The 16735-nt window shown below is 45.6% G+C and overlaps 1 protein-coding gene and 1 long non-coding RNA gene across 2 annotated transcripts in view; one reads left to right on the top strand and one right to left on the bottom strand.

The window, feature by feature from the left end:
- The window catches only part of LOC144326920 (uncharacterized), a 61506-nt gene extending 58717 nt beyond the window's left edge, over positions 1–2789 (bottom strand). The window contains exon 1 of the long non-coding RNA XR_013391808.1: positions 2651–2789. This is a non-coding gene — a long non-coding RNA (uncharacterized LOC144326920). The remainder of the gene's footprint in view (positions 1–2650) is intronic.
- Positions 86–15859, top strand: CBX2 (chromobox 2). The gene is made up of 5 exons (XM_028715055.2): positions 86–395; positions 509–552; positions 1844–1909; positions 7389–7458; positions 8270–15859. The coding sequence occupies exons 1-5, from the start codon at positions 324–326 to the stop codon at positions 9647–9649; spliced, it is 1632 nt and encodes a 543-aa protein (XP_028570888.2). The 5' UTR covers positions 86–323; the 3' UTR covers positions 9650–15859.
- The last annotated feature ends 876 nt before the right edge of the window (positions 15860–16735 follow it).

The raw sequence follows: 16735 nt of genomic DNA, 5'->3' as shown, positions 1-16735 counted from the left end.
CCCGCTCCTCATTGGCTCGCTGGGAATTTGGGGAGCCCCTGAGCTGGGCGTGGGGAGGCGGAGCCCGCTGCGCGCGCGTTGCATTGTGTGCGCCAAGGAGCCAAGGCGAGCGGGCAGTGAGGCGCTGGCGGCGGAGGGAAGCGCGCGCGTGCCCTGCTAGTCGAGGGAGGACGGCGGAGAAGGAGGAGGAGGAGGAGAAGCAGCAGCGCGCGCTCCCGGGGCCCCCCTCGCCTTGTTGTAATCGGCACAACGCTGGCTCCGCTACGAGCAAAGCAGCGGAGGGGGAGAAGCAGGCGGCAGCCCGAGCCGAGCCAGCCGGCGCCATGGAGGAGCTGAGCAGCGTGGGAGAGCAGGTCTTCGCAGCCGAGTGCATCCTCAGCAAGCGGCTCCGCAAGGTGGGCAGGCGGGCGGGCGAGGGAGCGGGCAAGCCGGCGGGGAGCAGCAGCCTCCTCAGCGTCGCCTCTGGCTCTAACCCGCGCCTTCTTTTCTTCCTTTCTCTCCTCCTCAGGGCAAGCTGGAGTATTTGGTGAAGTGGAGAGGCTGGTCTTCCAAGTGAGTCCGGACAATGAAGGCAGCAGCTGAGCGCCAGCCAGCCGTTGAGCTGAAGGGGGTCCAGGGGCGGGGCTTGAGCGCGGGGAGATGCTGGGCCCAGGCGACCCCTGAGTTTGGGGCGGGGGGGGGGGAACAAGGCGGGGAGGGGGGCGCAAAGAGCGAGAGGGAGAAACGGGGCTCCGAGGCGCTTGCCCCACACCACCCCCGGGTCGGCGCTTCCAGACGCTTGGAAGTTACTTTAGTTTTTTGTTGTTTTCCCCCTGCGAGGCTCCGGCTTTCCTACCCCAGAATCGGGGAGGTGGGTGGGAGGGCATCCTTTCCTCCTGCTGGACTTTCTTTTGTTTACCCATAATTGGTGCCTTAGCTTCTCTCTCTCTCCAGCACCTCCTTGATTTTGTTCACTTCTTCTCTCCCTGTGTTATATGTTAACTCTGCCAAATCAAACCACGGCCAGATGCCATGGGTCGCCTTCACTACCCCTTTTTGTAGTGGGGGGGGGCAGGGGGTTGGAATCGGAGGAGAGGATCTGAGGGAGCTGTTAGGATTCCCCAGGCTCCAGCAGAGAAGCTGCAACTGCTTCCCATGTTGTCTATGGATTCTCTTCTGAAACCTGAGATATCAACTGATGCATGTGGTGTGTTCTCCCTTCTCCCCCCCACCCCCACCTCATAGACTGGGGAGAAGGGTTGTCAACCTAAGAGGCTACCATCTCTGTTTACTCCTCCTGCCAGCTGCGCCTGCAAACCAGGCTTCCCCCCACCCCACCCCACCCCCGTTTGCTTTCATCCTTTTCTTGCTTGACTTCTCATTTTACTCCCTTAGCACATACATGTGTGTGTGTTCGCAAGTTATTCATAATCCACCTGAGGTTTCCCCTTTGCCAAGCGAATACTCCTTTTTCTGCTCTCCTCTCCTTTCCATTATGGAAATTGAACCTACCCTGTCATGTGCTGCTAAATTCTCACCCCACTTAACGACCCACAGTTCAAAAAAAAAAATTCCCACCTTCCCAATCAATTATTTTTTCAATTCACTCTAAGAGCATAGCCACGTTCAGTTTTAAATCTGCCAGTGTGATGGTTGTGTACGGCTAGGGCTGTAGCATTTCTGAGGGTTATTGTAATGAAACGGTACTTCTACTAGACTCGAGGGTGTGGTGGTATCTTTGATAAAATGGGCATGCTTTATCTCAAAAGTTAAAAAATAAAAAACAGTAGACATTTGCCTGTTGTTAACTACTTGTTTTATAAAAAGAAGGTTGTGTTTACTGTGACTGGTTACTCTTTTCCAGGCATAACAGCTGGGAACCCGAAGAGAATATTCTTGATCCTAGGCTGCTCCTGGCCTTTCAGAAGAAGTGAGTAAGCCACAAACTGAGAGGCAGGGAGGGAGGGAAGGAGGGTTCCTCTAGGCTGCCCAGCTGGGATTATGGAAACAGAATACAGAGTAGACCATTGTGTATTCATTGTTCCCCCTAAATTGCAGTACTCAAGACAGCCTTTCCTTGGTACCTAAATATAAAGTGTTTTAATGCCCTGGTGTGTTTAGTGGTCTCGGTAGACTCGAAAAGTCACGTCTTGTTGTGGGAGGGATGTTTGCAAACAGGGCTTAAATCTGTAGCTTGCTTTTCCTGCTTCTGTACTGCATGTATTAGGCTACACTGTAGGCTTCATTTGAAAGTCTCTCTCCCACTTGCTGTGCTGCGTAAACAACACCCATATGTAAGTAGCATGAGAGGGCAGCACCATGCAAAAAAAAAGTCCTTAGACTTGATGGCTTGTAAAGTATTTGTATGTTTCAGCTCCAGTCTGTTGCTAGTGGGACGCATTGTATGTCCAAACTCACAGAAGAGAAACTTTGAGAAGCAAAATAGGTTAGCTTTTGGCAATAGCAGTGCAGTCTCAAATTGCTGGCACTCTCCTTCCAAATGCCTTATAGTAGCCACTTTTTTCTGACAGTTTGTTTTATAGGATAGCAAATAATAATATAATTTAAAAATACAATTAAATTAATCCCAACGTAAAATTAGAAAAGATGTCTGACAAAACACAGGAAACAATTTCTACTAACCGTTAAGAAAATATTGTAACCCCCTTACCTTCCTCAAAAGTCTCCAACTTGCGATGTTCTGTGTTGTTCTTGGTTTTCAGTTTGTAGTTGTAGAATTAAGAATGCCTAAAACTTACGATAGTCAAATCTAAAGCAGACTGCAAAGAGTTCCTGAAGGAATTCTCCATACATGAGTGATTGGGTAACAGAACAGCAGGCAAACTTTGTTTATTCATTTGGACAGGCTTAAGTCCAAGGTCTTTATATTTGGGCAGACTGTCTTAACCATCGGGGCCAATGGTGAGGAAATTCACTAGGTGAAACCACCAATAGCTGCTGCGTGGTGATTTCTGCCTTAGTCTTTGGTGGTGGGAGTCAGGGACCTAACATAGTATTTGCCCTCCTTCACTCTGCAGTAACAACAAACAGTTTCGACTAACCAGTCACCTTGCAAACCTCCTCTAGCCACAGAAATATTTGCAGTTCTGTTTGGTAGCTTGAGCAGCTTTCGGAGTACATATGCTGAGTCCCAGCAGCTGTAGTGGCTCCACATGTGTTTTCACATGCATCCTTAAAAAATATATATCTGTGGCTTGAGGCTAAGCAGCTCTCCTGGTCCCCTACCCTGTTCCAGCAACACCTGCTGAAATTTCTTTTTTCAGCATAACTGATCAAGGTGCTGGTGCCCGTTTCTCTCTTTCACCTGTTCATCCTACCCATGCAAGTAGTATCCATGGAGCCTCTCTGGTTGTATTTAGAAAAAATGAGAGGAGTTCTTGTTTCACCCCCAGTGCACAACTGGAGAAAGTAACAGGGGCAGGGTGGATATTAACTAAAATGATCTGTAGATTTGAGCTATTCTCTTGAAGACTATGCACCCCCATCGTTTAATCGTCTGAATCAATATGACTAAGATAAGGGCATGATAGAGGTTTGAATGTCATGAGTAGTATGGAAATAATGAATGTCAAAGATGATTCGTTCTTAAAATGAAAATCATGAAGCTGATAGGCTGCAACTGTGAAAGAGGAGGGCTTTCATAGAATATGTTGCCTTGTGATGGTCTCTGCCCTGAATAGCTAAAAAAAAAAAGTAGGTAGATTCACAGAAGGTGGGTACTAGCAGTAAAATAACTTGAAATTGAATCTTTGTGTTCAGGGACAATGTGCTTTCAACTGTAAGGGTGTTGGTGGTGTGCCTTACTTGTACCTTCCTTGTGGGTATCTGGTCTCCGTTGAAAGGAATAATCTTGAGCTAAGTACTCTGATTCTCCCCACTTTGGACGATTTTTGTGACCAGAAGATATAATTTGGGGTGGAGAATGTGTGGGTGTGTGCATGCTGGAAACTGAAATGAAGCAGCTAAAGGAAATAATAGTAGTGCATTGGTCACCGAGGGTGCAATCCTGTGCTAGAGTTAACACTGGCTTAAGGGCCTTTAAGATTTGTCAGAAGCCCTTTCTATACCTCCCAGCACAGCACAGCCATTCTGTCAGCAAAAGGAACAGATGGAGCAGCCGAAATAGGATGGGGGACAGATTCTATATCTCTTTCATCCATAGCTACACCCCCACTTGCAGAATGACATTACACAAGTGTTAAAGCTGTTGCAGATCATTTCTCCTTCTGTTGACTTAAATGGGGAATAAAATAAAATAAAAATAACCATAGGGTATGATGTATATGTTACTACCCAATCACAGCGCACCTCCCCCAGATAATAAAAATCCAACACAGGGTGAATATAACTTCTCTGGCTCCACGGGCATTGTTCAGAAGAGGCAACCCTTGCAATGGGAAGCTGTGGGGAAAGGGCACTCTGTGCATAAATGGAGCACTTTTCACAGAGCAGCCTGGTCACAAAACACACAAGCACACACAGGAAGTTGAGCACTTTGAGTGTCACAGGCTAGAGCAAACAAGTACCTGGTCGCAAGCACACAACTCCACTCCCATGGCTGCTTGTACCTGGGCAGAAAACCCCACACAGGTAAACAAAGGAAGCAGGAGTATGTGCTGTAATGTGTAGTTGCTACAACTGTTTCCCATCTCTCTGCCCTGCTGCCTCTTTGCTAGATGTGAATGCCGTGCTGTGTTTTGGCTGAACTATCTTGTTGTTCCCCCCACTCCCAGAACAGGAAGAAGTGTCTCCTACACAAAGCGGAAGACACTCACCTTTTAAAATGAAGGCATGCCCTCTGTTGTCAGAGCCCAGGCATCCCACTCCAACCATTGCCACCACAGGCCAGGTGCTTGAGTCCTCTTTGATCTTGAGCAGGGAAGGTCACAGCCTGGTTGCAGGAAGCATGGCAAACAGCCACTGTGTGCACAGTGTTCCGCTACAACTCCTGGTTTGGGGGAAGGAGGTAATATACTCCATCAATGCAGTCTCTCACCTCCCTTCCCCACACCGATCACATTGAGCATGAGCATTGGAAGAGCATCTGGGTGGCACCACTCACTACTGTGCATCCAGTAATAGGAACTATGTGCTGCAAATGCTACCCATTGCTAGTTTCTCTCAGTCTGCATCTCCCCTCGTTCCCTACAAGCTGTTTTCACACAACCACAGGGTCTACCCCACACCCTGTTCCGCATAAGCCAGAAGGGAGGCCCAACTCATGACCAACAGCAGTGACTAAGCTGCACACAGCTGTTCCTTCATAGCAGCCTTCCTCAACCTAGTGCCCTCCACACATGGATGGACTTCCATGTCCCAGACTGACGGCCCTGCTAGATGAGGCTGATGGGACTTGTAGTCAAGAACATCTGGAGGGCAACTGGTTTAGGAAGACTGCTCTGTAGGGTTGTTAAAATGATTTGCTCTGGGCAGGTGCATTTCGCCTTGCAAGTTCCATGGCAGCTATGCCAAGATCTTGTGCAAGTTCTCCTCCCACCGCTTTGTTTATTATGCTCCATGTGCTACAGACTGAGCCACTGAAGCTGGTGGATTTGGGGGCAAAGTTGCAATGCCTTGCGTTTTCTTGCATGTGGTGACTCAGGATGGTAGTGTCCCTGTTGTGAGTCCATTGCCTCTCTGTGTGTGCAGCATGTAGGCATTGGCACAGTCCCTGATTGCATGGGCTGCGGTGTTTTTTCCAGGGCTACTCTAGGCATACTTGCCATTTTTCTTGCTGCTTTTTATTTATTGTTTTCTAGGTGTGTGTTTATTCACTCTTGGTCTGGGTACACATTGGATGTGTTGACTATTCCATCAGTATAGTAGTGGCTTATCTCTGATCTCGGTTTATTACAACTCTTGTGTTGCTCTGTTGGTGGAATAGAACCAAAAATCCAAATGTTTGGGGATATATGAAGACCACATATGTGAAATGAAATAACATACACTTGATGTAGTAGATAATACGTGATGTGAGTTGAATACAAACAAATTACTTGCCACGTAAAGTTTCCACTGCATGGTGGTTCAGCTGTATTAATGTAAATATATGGTATATCATCAGGTTCTACCACATTCTCATGTGAATGCAGGGCGGGAGAGCTTTACAAAATAGCAGGCTTGTCTTGTGTTCTTATAGCAATGCTTCCCCACATTTCCTCTGGTTGGATAGTCATTGGTATTAATAATCAGTTGCTAGTGATTAGTGGGGAAATATTTCCCCAGCTATAGAATTTTGTGTGAGTCATCTCTTTTAAGGACACCTTATTTTCCCTGCTGTTTTGTCACCTTCAGTTTTCATGTTCAGATTTCCATTTCTAGTGTTGCCTGTGTACTACAAAAGAAAGAAGTACAGTACATCCAGGTTTAATGCATTTTTAAAAAATACTTCTGCTTTGGCATTTAAGTATTTTTCTTCAATGAAAAACTAATATCTCTGAAACCATAGTCCTGTTTACATGTGTGTAAAGGGTAAAGGGACCCCTGACCATTAGGTCCAATCGTGGCCGACTCTGGGGTTGCGGCGCTCATCTCGCTTTATTGGCCGAGGGTGCCGGCGTACAGCTTCCGGGTCATGTGGCCAGCATGACTAAGCCGCTTCTGGCGAACCAGAGCAGCACACGGAAATGCCGTTTACCTTCCCGCCGGAGCGGTACCTATTTATCTACTTGCACTTTTTGGTGTGCTGCCAAACTGCTAGGTTGGCAGGAGCAGGGACCGAGCAACGGAAGCTCACCCCGTTGCAGGGATTCAAACCGCCGACCTTCTGATCAGCAAATCCTAGGCTCTATGGTTTAACCCACAGTGCCACCCGCGTCCCTGTTACATGTGTGAGTTGTACACAAATGCACAAATCATAAACTACTAAAAATTCATGTATACAGAATGCAAATGGATAATATTAAATTGCATGTACAATAGACCATCTCAAGGCTTAAAAAGAATCAGTCTAATTTGTAGAACACCAGTATTTTTTCCTAAGAGAGCAACTCCAGAGAGAAGAAAAAAATACGTTTTTGATCTCTTTGGAACAGTGCCATTAAACTTTTGAGATAACAAAACCAAAATATATCATCTACATCCGCACACATAGAACCAGGAAAAAGTAGCAAATAGCAGTAATGTACAGAGGGATGGGTAGGGCAAATGTCTTTTACTGCTTAGCAACGAAACAGGTCAATAAGCTAGGGATGGCAGAACACCAGCCATGGAATACTGTAGAACCAGGCAGGGTCATCTGCATTGTCAAATGCTGGCATTTATTTGAAAAACGGACATACTTTCCTACATTTCTCAGAATGGTAAACCGGTGGTCTTTATTCACCCATGGAATCTTCTGCGAGAAGAGAGACTTTGAGAACTGCACTGTCATTTTGTTGTCTTTTCAGGGAGCATGAGAAGGAGGTGCAAAATCGGAAGAGGGGCAAACGACCTAGAGGCAGACCCAGGAAGAACATTGTAAGTAATGATGATTTCTGGGAGGTAGCTAGAAATGGATGTTTAGTACAGCAGACTGTTGGGGTGGGGACGGGACACATACTTGCTTGCATAAAGACATACTTCATGTGCCTCTGTTAGGAAGTGTGTCTTGTGCTGTCTGTGGCTTTATCCCACAGCTGGTTGTGTGTGCCCGTCACCTGGAGTCAGTTTTTATTCTCCAGGGGCAATCAGGAAACTAAATAATGCCTGTATCCAGAAACATTTCCTTTTTGAAGCCAGGGAAAGTGGAAATAGTTTTCTGAGTTCTGAAAATTAAATAGTTGTCCAGGTAGCATATTGTTATTATTAGAATCTTACTTAAAAGTTTTGTGTAAGGCTGCATGATCTTAAGTATCAGCGTGCCACAAGAGAGAACCAGATGGGGTTTTTTTTGTAATAACAGGAAGTTACTAGGGCTTTAAAAATGTTTTCTAATAGAGTAGATCTCTCTGCTTTGATGGACTTTCCATGCAGTGGCCCTTCAAAAACCTTCACTGACAGTATTACAGTGGTACCTTGGGTTACATATGCTTCAGGTTACAGACTCCGCTAACCCAGAAATAGTACCTTGGGTTAAGAACTTTGCTTCAGGATGAGAACAGAAATCGCATGGCGGCAGCGGGAGGCCCCATTAGCTAAAGTGGTGCTTCAGGTTAAGAACAGTTTCAGGTTAAGAACGGACCTCCAGAATGAATTAAGTACTTAACCTGAGTTACCATTGTACTGAAGAAGCAGAGCATATTAATGTCGCTCCTACTCTTTGCATGTGTGTGTTACTTTGTTTTTAAAGGAACCGGAGGTGCCTGCAAAAAGCAAATCCAGCAGCTCTTCTTCCTCAAGCTCCTCCTCATCTTCCTCCTCCGATGAAGAGGATGAAAGTGACCTTGAGACAAAAAGAGGTCAGCGGAGCAGAGAGAGCCACCCAGTGCCTCAAAAGAAAGCTCAGATCCTGGTTGCCAAACCTGAGAATAAGGACCCTATTAGGAAGAAGCGTGGGCGGAAGCCTCTGCCTCCGGAGCAGAAGGCAGCGAAGAGGACTGTCAACCTGACAAAGGTGCTGAAAACAAACCAAAAGGAGATGGGAGGCGGGGGAGGAGCCCCCAAACTAATGAGCAAGATGCAGCCGCAGCACAACGCTCAGAGTTCTGGCATTGCCATGCTTAAATCCCACATGAAGGAAGCCCAAGGTGCATTTGGTGGGTTCTGTTCCGGGGCTTCCTCCACTGACAACCTCTCCAGTATTGTGAAAAGCACCTCGTCTGGGAGCCCCAACTGCGGCATCAGCTGGCAGAGCTCCATCGTACATTATATGAGCAGGATGTCGCAGAACCAGAACTCAGCAGATGCCTCTGCTGTGGGGAGGCTGACGCTCAAGTCGGCCATGTCCTGCAAGAGTGGCCTGGGGCTCGATTTAAAACTGAAAAACCAGAAAGCCGGCGGGGATCTAGAGTTGACCGTTCAAGGCTCCAAGGTGACAAAGAGGCCTGGCAGCAGCAGCGCGTTGGGGGAGCAGAAAACAGGGTACGGTGCTGGCGCCCAGAACTTGCACAATGGCAGCAAGCCCCCCGCCGGCTCTGGCAACAATCACCCAGCTTCCAACCAAGAGCTCAACCTCCAAGCTTTAAATCTGCAGAGTGTGAAAAATGGGATGAATTCCACAGGCAGCCTTTCCCGCCATGCTTGTGGGACTGTGGCAAAGGGCACCGGTGGCAGCCTGGCTGTGAGCACAGGTGTGAGCAAGGGCAGTGCCGGGCCTGGCAGCGGCTCAAACAGCACAAACACAGGGGCACCGGTGGCAGGCGCAGACCCTCGCAAAAGCGAGAAGCCGGCACAAAGGGCAGCTGTGGGCGAGAGAGATGCAGCCGCGAAAAGCGGCAAGCCCCCGTGTGCCCAGGAGGGGTGCCCCGCAGCAGAGAACCACAAGGCTTCGGCCCTCTCTGAGATGAGCACCGGAGAAGAGGAGACGAGCTCGGATTCAGACAGAGATTCTTCTTCTTTCCCCGGAGCAGGCCAGAACATGTCTGTCTCCGTCCAGACTAGCCAGGACTGGAAGCCCACTCGCAGCCTCATCGAGCACGTCTTTGTCACAGACGTGACAGCTAACCTGATCACAGTGACTGTCAAGGAATCACCAACCAGTGTTGGCTTTTTTAATCTTAGACATTACTGAGCTCGGAGGCATGCAGGGGGAAGATAGGTTTCCCTCCCGCTCATCCTGTCTCATTGACTCTACCTGACTGTTGCCTTGGATGCCAGAAGGGGAAACAAAACCCAGCTGCTCCCACCCTTTATAAGCTATTTGCTATGACGCAGTCACTCTGCATTGGGAGGCTCTGTGGGCCTGTAGTTTTATCTATGGAAACTCCCTGAAGCATGCAGTGGGTTCTTCTCGGGAGCCAAGTTGTTAATTCAGCTGCCAAATTATATGTGATGCAGTGGGGGACTCTCTTTCTCAAGAGGAATGGCTTTACTTGTTGAAACCAGCCATTATAGAGGAGGTCAGGCAAAGGCTGGTAGCCCAGGTTTTGCTGTGCTTGGGGACTTCTTAGCTTTATGAGTTAGAAATGGCAGAGAGTAATGGAGATCTAGCCGCCTGGTAAGTTGGGGGGAGAGCAAGCCCTCCAGTACAATAACATTTGTGTTCTCCAAGGAAAACAAATTCCTCATTCCTTCCACCAAACTATCCACATTCAAAGCTTGTCATTTCCTAGGACAGTGAAACCCAATCTAAACTCGAATGCGTATTTAGGAGGCTGCAAGAGAGCATATGAAACGAGAATGATGTTTACATTTCCTTAAGTCGATGCCTTGGATTTGGAAGCTAAAGAGATGGTGTAGAAGTGGGCATTGCCCTCAGAGCTTTTGGGTCTGGGTCTGACGGTGCTGCTTGCTGCAAGGCCAAACTGGCAGTGGGCTGCTTCAAAAGGCTCGGGTTGAACATTGGCCCTTGGAAGCACCAGATCTATCTAGGAACCCTTGTGCTGTAGTGTACAGGAAATCATTCCAATAAAACAGTCTCTGAGGTCAGCTCACGACACAACACCCTTTTTCACTTGCATGAAGCTGCTCAGAGTGGGGAATCCAGCCTCCTTTTCCTTATTAGCACCAGGGGTGTGTTTGAGGGATACTTTGCCCACCGCCAAAAAAATTACATGGGAAGCACATGTATGATGAAGCCGTGGCCAGTTGTGGCTTCCAAACATGCAGCAAAAATCCATACATGCACTGGTGATAAATGGTTATACAGGTTGAGTCTTTTAAAAGAACATGTGTCCTCTATATCCACGGGGCCTCTTTTAAAGGACTCACCCTGTATATATGTAGGTGTGTATGCATATTTATATATTTTCCTCACAGAGAAGAAATAGAAGCGGAGTTCATTCAGTAGTACTCCATGTAGACATTTTGTAGTCCTGAGGTTTTGATGAGCGAGAATGTTGCTGATATCTGCCAGTCAAATTTAACTGAGGGCATTTGGTATTTGGGCAACAGATCCTTAGGGTTTCTATTGGACCGATCTCTTCCTCTGCATTCTTGCTCGCAAGCTTGATACAAAACATCCCATGCATATAACACTTGGATGGGGAACTCCGCTTTCTTCTCCCTTACTGATGTTTTGGGCTGCATGTAGATCCGGCATCCCTGCATCATATATTACTAGCCTTCACACACATGATGCAGAGTCAAAGTTCTCCTTGTGATTTGTAGTTACAGGAAGGGTTCGTTGTGACATCACCCTTTCCTGCTTACCAGTGACTGAAACCAGAGAGGTCAACATTTGTGTTGAGCCTGAACTTGCCTGAAGTCAAGATGTGACTCAGTTTGAGTCTGTTTTGCTTCTCCCAAAATAGATGTTTCCTATGGGTCAAACCTGTAATCCAGGTTTGCGCTAGCACCGAGCAGCATGTTTATTTCTGTCAGAATTTGACTTGTGTCCCTTCTAGCTTGTCAGGACTTCAGCATATCCCAAGACCATAGCATGCTCAGAGGGGGAAATGGGTAGGAGCAGAGAATGTCTAGATCAGGGGTGGCTAGCCAGTGAGTTTTCTGTACCAAAGGTTTTCTGTACACCCAAAAAAAAAAATCTAACTATTTAGCATTATTCATTTTTGTTAAGCAAATTAAAAACTGTTTTACCGGGGTGATCCCCACTATGGTGCTGTGATGTTCCCACTGACATGCTATGGAAAGTCAGCCAGTCCTCAAAAAATTACTGTATTTTTCGCTCTATAAGACGTACCTTTTCCCTCCTAAAAAGTAAGGGGAAATGTGTGTGCTTCTTAAGGAGCGAATGCAGGCTTCGCACGGCTATTCCAGAAGCCAGAACAGCAAGAGGGATTGCTGCGTAGCAATCCCTCTTGCTGTTCTACCTTCTGGGATTCAGAATATTTTCTTGTTTTCCTCCTCCAAAAACTAGGTGCGTCTTATGGTCGGGTGCGTCTTATAAAGCGAAAAATACAGTATGCACCTTTGGCTTGCAAAGGCACTATTTCATTCTCTGCCGTTGCACCATTCTAAGAAGGTCTTTGGGCTCAGGAACTGAGCCCACCTACTTGTTTCCTCAGCCCTAAGACCTTGGAATGGTGCTGTGCTGCAATAAGAAGAGGCACTTTTGCAAGGCAAGGGGAGCCTCTGCTGCCTATCCCTGCACTGAGCTGATTGGGAGAATGAGGCAGGGAGGAGCTGTCTACTTTCATCTGCCTGTGCATGCAAGTGAAGGGAGCATTGGCCACACTGCAGCCAGTGAAAAGGGTTAGCCTCTCTAGGTCTCCATTATTTATAATGAAATGCTTTCAAACCTTGGCTACAAGAACATGCAGCTGTGTAGCTTTCATAATCCTAGGGTGTATGAACATTAAAATACTTGTTTATAGGAGCTGCTCAAGGACAAATGGGTGTGTCCCAGGCTTAATTGTTCTGAAAGTTGAACAGGTTGTGTTTGCATCTTAGTTGGTCGTATGACTGTCATAATTTCACCCAGGCCCTAGTTTGCAACCTTTGGACCTTAAAAAAAAAAGAAAGAAGTGGTTTGGCCTTCCAGTTTTCCTGTTTACTCACTACTGCCACATGAGTTTCCAAACAAAGATATTTATATGCCTTAAAATAAAATAAGGATGAGAAAGGAAGGTGCAAACCTTTTGGGGATGTTGTGCTGATTACACTTGGGTTAACTGCAGCTGCATATGGAATTGGATATTAAAGCAGGTTGGTTCATTCAACCTTGCTTACGCAGAAGTAAACCCCATGGAAATCAATGGGTTTTGTTTCCAAGTAACTGCATTTATAAACCAGGTGCAGGTTGATAATGAAGCAGTGATTGTTTAAGAGCAGTTTTAAGTTTTGGTTAGAAACACTAGCCTGGATTCAACTAACCCACTACATTAGTGGAAGCCAGCAGAAAGGCTCTCGCTAACTCACTGGGACTTTTCCCCTCTCCTTCCTGCCAAATCCACTCTCGAGAATTGGGAGAACCCCCAGAATAGTGCTTGGGAGGAGGAGAGGGGAGACCGTTCCCTCTGGTAAGGAGGAATCCTTGCACTGGCAGAACACTTGTATTAGACAGTGGATGCATTGGACCTTCTCTTCTGTACATTGTTCAGAGAGCTTTCTATGTTTTGGTGAAATTGAAGTACTAATTGCTAGAGTGCGGCACAATAGTGGTTCTAAAAACATACTTAGTAACAGTATAATTCCATTAAGGAACTTTGCCCAGACCAGAGTAAAGAGTCCCTTTGGCTGATATGTACAATGATGTCACTGATTCTAACGTAGTGTGTAAATGTGACCGTAAAAGTCAACTTCTAAATGAAAAGCATCCTTGTATATAGCCTCAGAAATGGAAGGAAGCATTTATTCTGAATATGCAGGTGCACTTCACAAGGGTCTACGCTTCTCTGCCCATTTATTGTTCTCCATTCAGGTGTCCTTGTTTTTTGTTGGCCTTGCAGAATAGGGACTCGTGTCTCAAAGCAGAGGCTCTAAACCATTGGGCAAGACATTATGGTCATATTCCTGCCCTATAGCTTTAGAATATCTGCTTCAAGACACTTGGAGCCCTGTTTTATAATGGCCACTTCTGTTCATTTGTTGTGTTGTGCTTTTGTTTTGCCCCAGGATTAATCCTCAGGGTCTACATGGCCTTAGCACACAGGGGTCTTGTTTTTCTTCTCAGCAAAGCATGAATGTCTCACTTTCTGGGTGCCAAAATGCAACAGTATGTTCTGTTGGTCTCTCTTGGTATAAGCTCAGCCAATGAATTCTCCATTTGGAAGGCTGAAGGACCTCCACTAGCCAATAATTTGAAAGCTCTTGCCAATGCCTGGCCCAGACTTAGAGTCCTAAACGTCGCCGTGTTCTTTGTCGTGCAGTTGGCAAGTCTTGTTTTTGCAGTCACGGAGAGGGATTTCGTAAACTTCAATTGCCTGCTATCTCATTGACTTTGCTGTGCATCAAGTGTTTACCACATACTTGGTTTCCGTGAATCTTGATTTCTGCAGTGTGCCTTCTAGAGAAGTGTGCTTGCTGGCAGCAGTCTGATGCTGCTGCTGCTGCTGCTGCCGCCACAATGAGGTGGCTATTAAAGCCTTAGAGGGCCAAGGTTCTGTAGGAGAGAGACTTCATACTATCCTAGTGTGCATGCTGTTTTGTCCCTTTCAGCTAATCGAAATGGCAGCTGTCTGCTAGAAAGACATGGCAGCCTCCTGTTTTGCCGAGGCCATCCCCTTTCCACAAGGGGGGGGAGCATGCATGCTGTATTGGTTAATTGATGACATCCATTGATACAGCTGAGAATTCAGGAGCAGAAACGAGCTTTTCCTCCATCCAGAAACCCTACTGGCTCAAATATAATCTCTTAAACCCTCTCTATGTTATGTGTGTATACCTGTGTTACACAGAGCTTGCAGTGTTGTAACTTACATCAGTATATTTTCCATTTTGCCTCTGTGCATCCTGTTTTCTTCTAACTTTTGCCAGGCACCTAACCTGTGCCATCGGTTGGTTTTCTAGATAAGCTTCTTCTGTCTACACAACCTGAAATATATATTTCCTCTTACTGAGGGGCATCCCTGCCTGTTTCAAACTTCTGTACAATTTTCTTGGGATTCTTGACTTTTGCTCTTCAGACACTGCCATTGTAGACAAGCTTATATTCCACAGCTTGCCTGGAAAATTGACGAGCCTGTTGCTCTCTTTACCTTAGAAGTTCTAATGCTGTGCCTTTCTATTAACCAGCTATTTCAATTCCAAAGTCTGTAATCTTGAAAACGCCTTACTAACCAGCAAGGTGACCCACTCTTCTGACAACTTGAGTTGACTCCATTCAGTTGCTTAATGTGGAAGTAAGTGAAACATTTAAGGGGGGGGAATCTAGTTGACAAGTTGTGAATTCATATACAGTTTAATCTGTTGTGGCAAATTGGTGCTGACCATGTTTACCAGTTGATAAAGTTAGTATTCAAAGCCTACCTTTATATATTTTTCTTAGGTTTGCTGCTATGTGTCTTGAGTATATTAGTTGTGTGGCAAACTGCTGTTTAAAGTCTTTTCACTACTTTCTCAATTTTTGAAGAGTTTTTGTTAAAAATAAAAAAAACCATTAATAATGCTACAGTATTTGTATATCAAATGGATATTTTTCATCTGGAATAATTAAGTTGCTTTTTTGCATTGACTGGAAGAAGTTATCCGTTTTAAGTCAATTGGTTAAAGGTGTAGTATGCACAGTACCAAAACTATAAAATTTTAAAAAATCACAAAACCGATTTAGTTTTATATTTTGCTGTTCACGTTCCTATAATATTCAGTGTACCAGTTCCGCATTCAAGAAGAATTGCTTTTACAAGAAGGAAACTTGTGAGAATTGGTTCTGTGCTTTTTGTAATGTGTGTCAATCACTGTTTGCTTAATTTTTTTAAAAAGCCAAATAGTTCTTGTATGACATTTTCTAATTGCTTTAACTAGAGCTGTTCCTTTGCTTTTATGCTAAGAGAACAAAAGTTGGAGATGTTATTACCCTGGGAAAGCTTAGGTTCTTTGTTAGAGTGGGACAGACTTTCCAGCCAGAATATTAAATAAGGCTGAAAGCAATGTCTGCCCATTGATCTCACTGTGGGTTCATTGCTCCATTTGGGGTTTGTTTGCTTGACCCTGGCTGGCTGGCTTTGCTTGCTTCTCTTGTGTGATGTCTTCTCTTCCAGTTTCCTTTGGCCATTAACTTTAGTTTAGGCTTGAGATTTCTAGGCTGTTTTGTGTCTTTGTTTTTTTTAATTTATTTTACAGGTTAAAAGGGCTCCTAGAAGATGCTATGCTGGACAATTTTTGTATAACTTTCAATTCATTGTTTTAGTATCAATAAATATTTTTTTAACTTTTCAGCTCACTGTGGCCTATGCATAGTTCAATTCCTGTACTTGAATTGATTGGTTGTATTTCTGTGTGCAACTTTCCATTTGGATGGATCCCAAATACTTCCTTCTCCACTGTACTCTTTCCCCCACCAAAAGAGAGAGAGAGAGAAATTATAAGGTACTAGTGCATTTAAATACTGGGCAAAAGAACTACCTAATGTATCAGTAGATGTACACAAGAATGTACACAAGAAAAGAAAAACAGTCAAGTCCTTCTGCTCATCTGACAACTTGTGGGACATTCTTTATAACATCTTGTATAACACCCTGGCACTATCAACTGACAATTAACAGGTGCAGAGCTAGTTCTGCCATTAGGCAGTCTGAGGTGGCAGCCTCAGGTTGCAGAAGACCCCAAGGTAGCAGCCCCACAGGCTCCCTGCCACTGCTGTCAGCTGAATTTGTATCTGAAATCATGTGAGATCTCATCCAAATTTTGCACTTACACCAGCACCGCTTCTCTGCTGATGGCAAAAGCGGCGCCAGTGGCAAAAGGTATGGAGGCAGCAGGGAAGGGAAAGGTGACACGCCCTGTTTTGCCTCAAGCCCTGAACAGGTGTGTCCACAAATTACCGTAATCTAATGTTTATTTTCATCTCGTCCACGTGACTTGCTAGAAGAAATTTCCACAGATAATTGGAGTGTTTTCTAACACAACCTGCCTAATTGTGTGTGTGTGTGTGTGTGTGTGTGTGTGTGTGTGTGTAAGAGAGAGAGAGAGAAAATATCTCAGCTGAATCATGCCATGATCAAATCCCTAGACTCTTAACATCCAAACACTACAGTACAAGTCTTTGCCCCGGCCCAGAGCAACTCCCATACAAAGCTAGTGGCTATTTTCTCTCTAA

The sequence above is a fragment of the Podarcis muralis genome, chromosome 2 (genome assembly GCF_964188315.1).
Source record: "Podarcis muralis chromosome 2, rPodMur119.hap1.1, whole genome shotgun sequence".
NCBI classification, from domain to species: Eukaryota; Metazoa; Chordata; class Lepidosauria; order Squamata; family Lacertidae; genus Podarcis; species Podarcis muralis.
This window is presented reverse-complemented; position numbering and strand designations above follow the sequence as displayed.

Bases quoted from the DNA above. Each gene is read 5' to 3' on its own strand.
- CBX2 (XM_028715055.2), top strand. From the start codon at position 324: ATGGAGGAGCTGAGCAGCGTGGGAGAGCAGGTCTTCGCAGCCGAGTGC. The intron at 553-1,843 runs GTGAGTCCGGAC...ACTCTTTTCCAG, and splicing joins TGGAGAGGCTGGTCTTCCAA to GCATAACAGCTGGGAACCCG. The intron at 7,459-8,269 runs GTAAGTAATGAT...TTGTTTTTAAAG, and splicing joins GCAGACCCAGGAAGAACATT to GAACCGGAGGTGCCTGCAAA.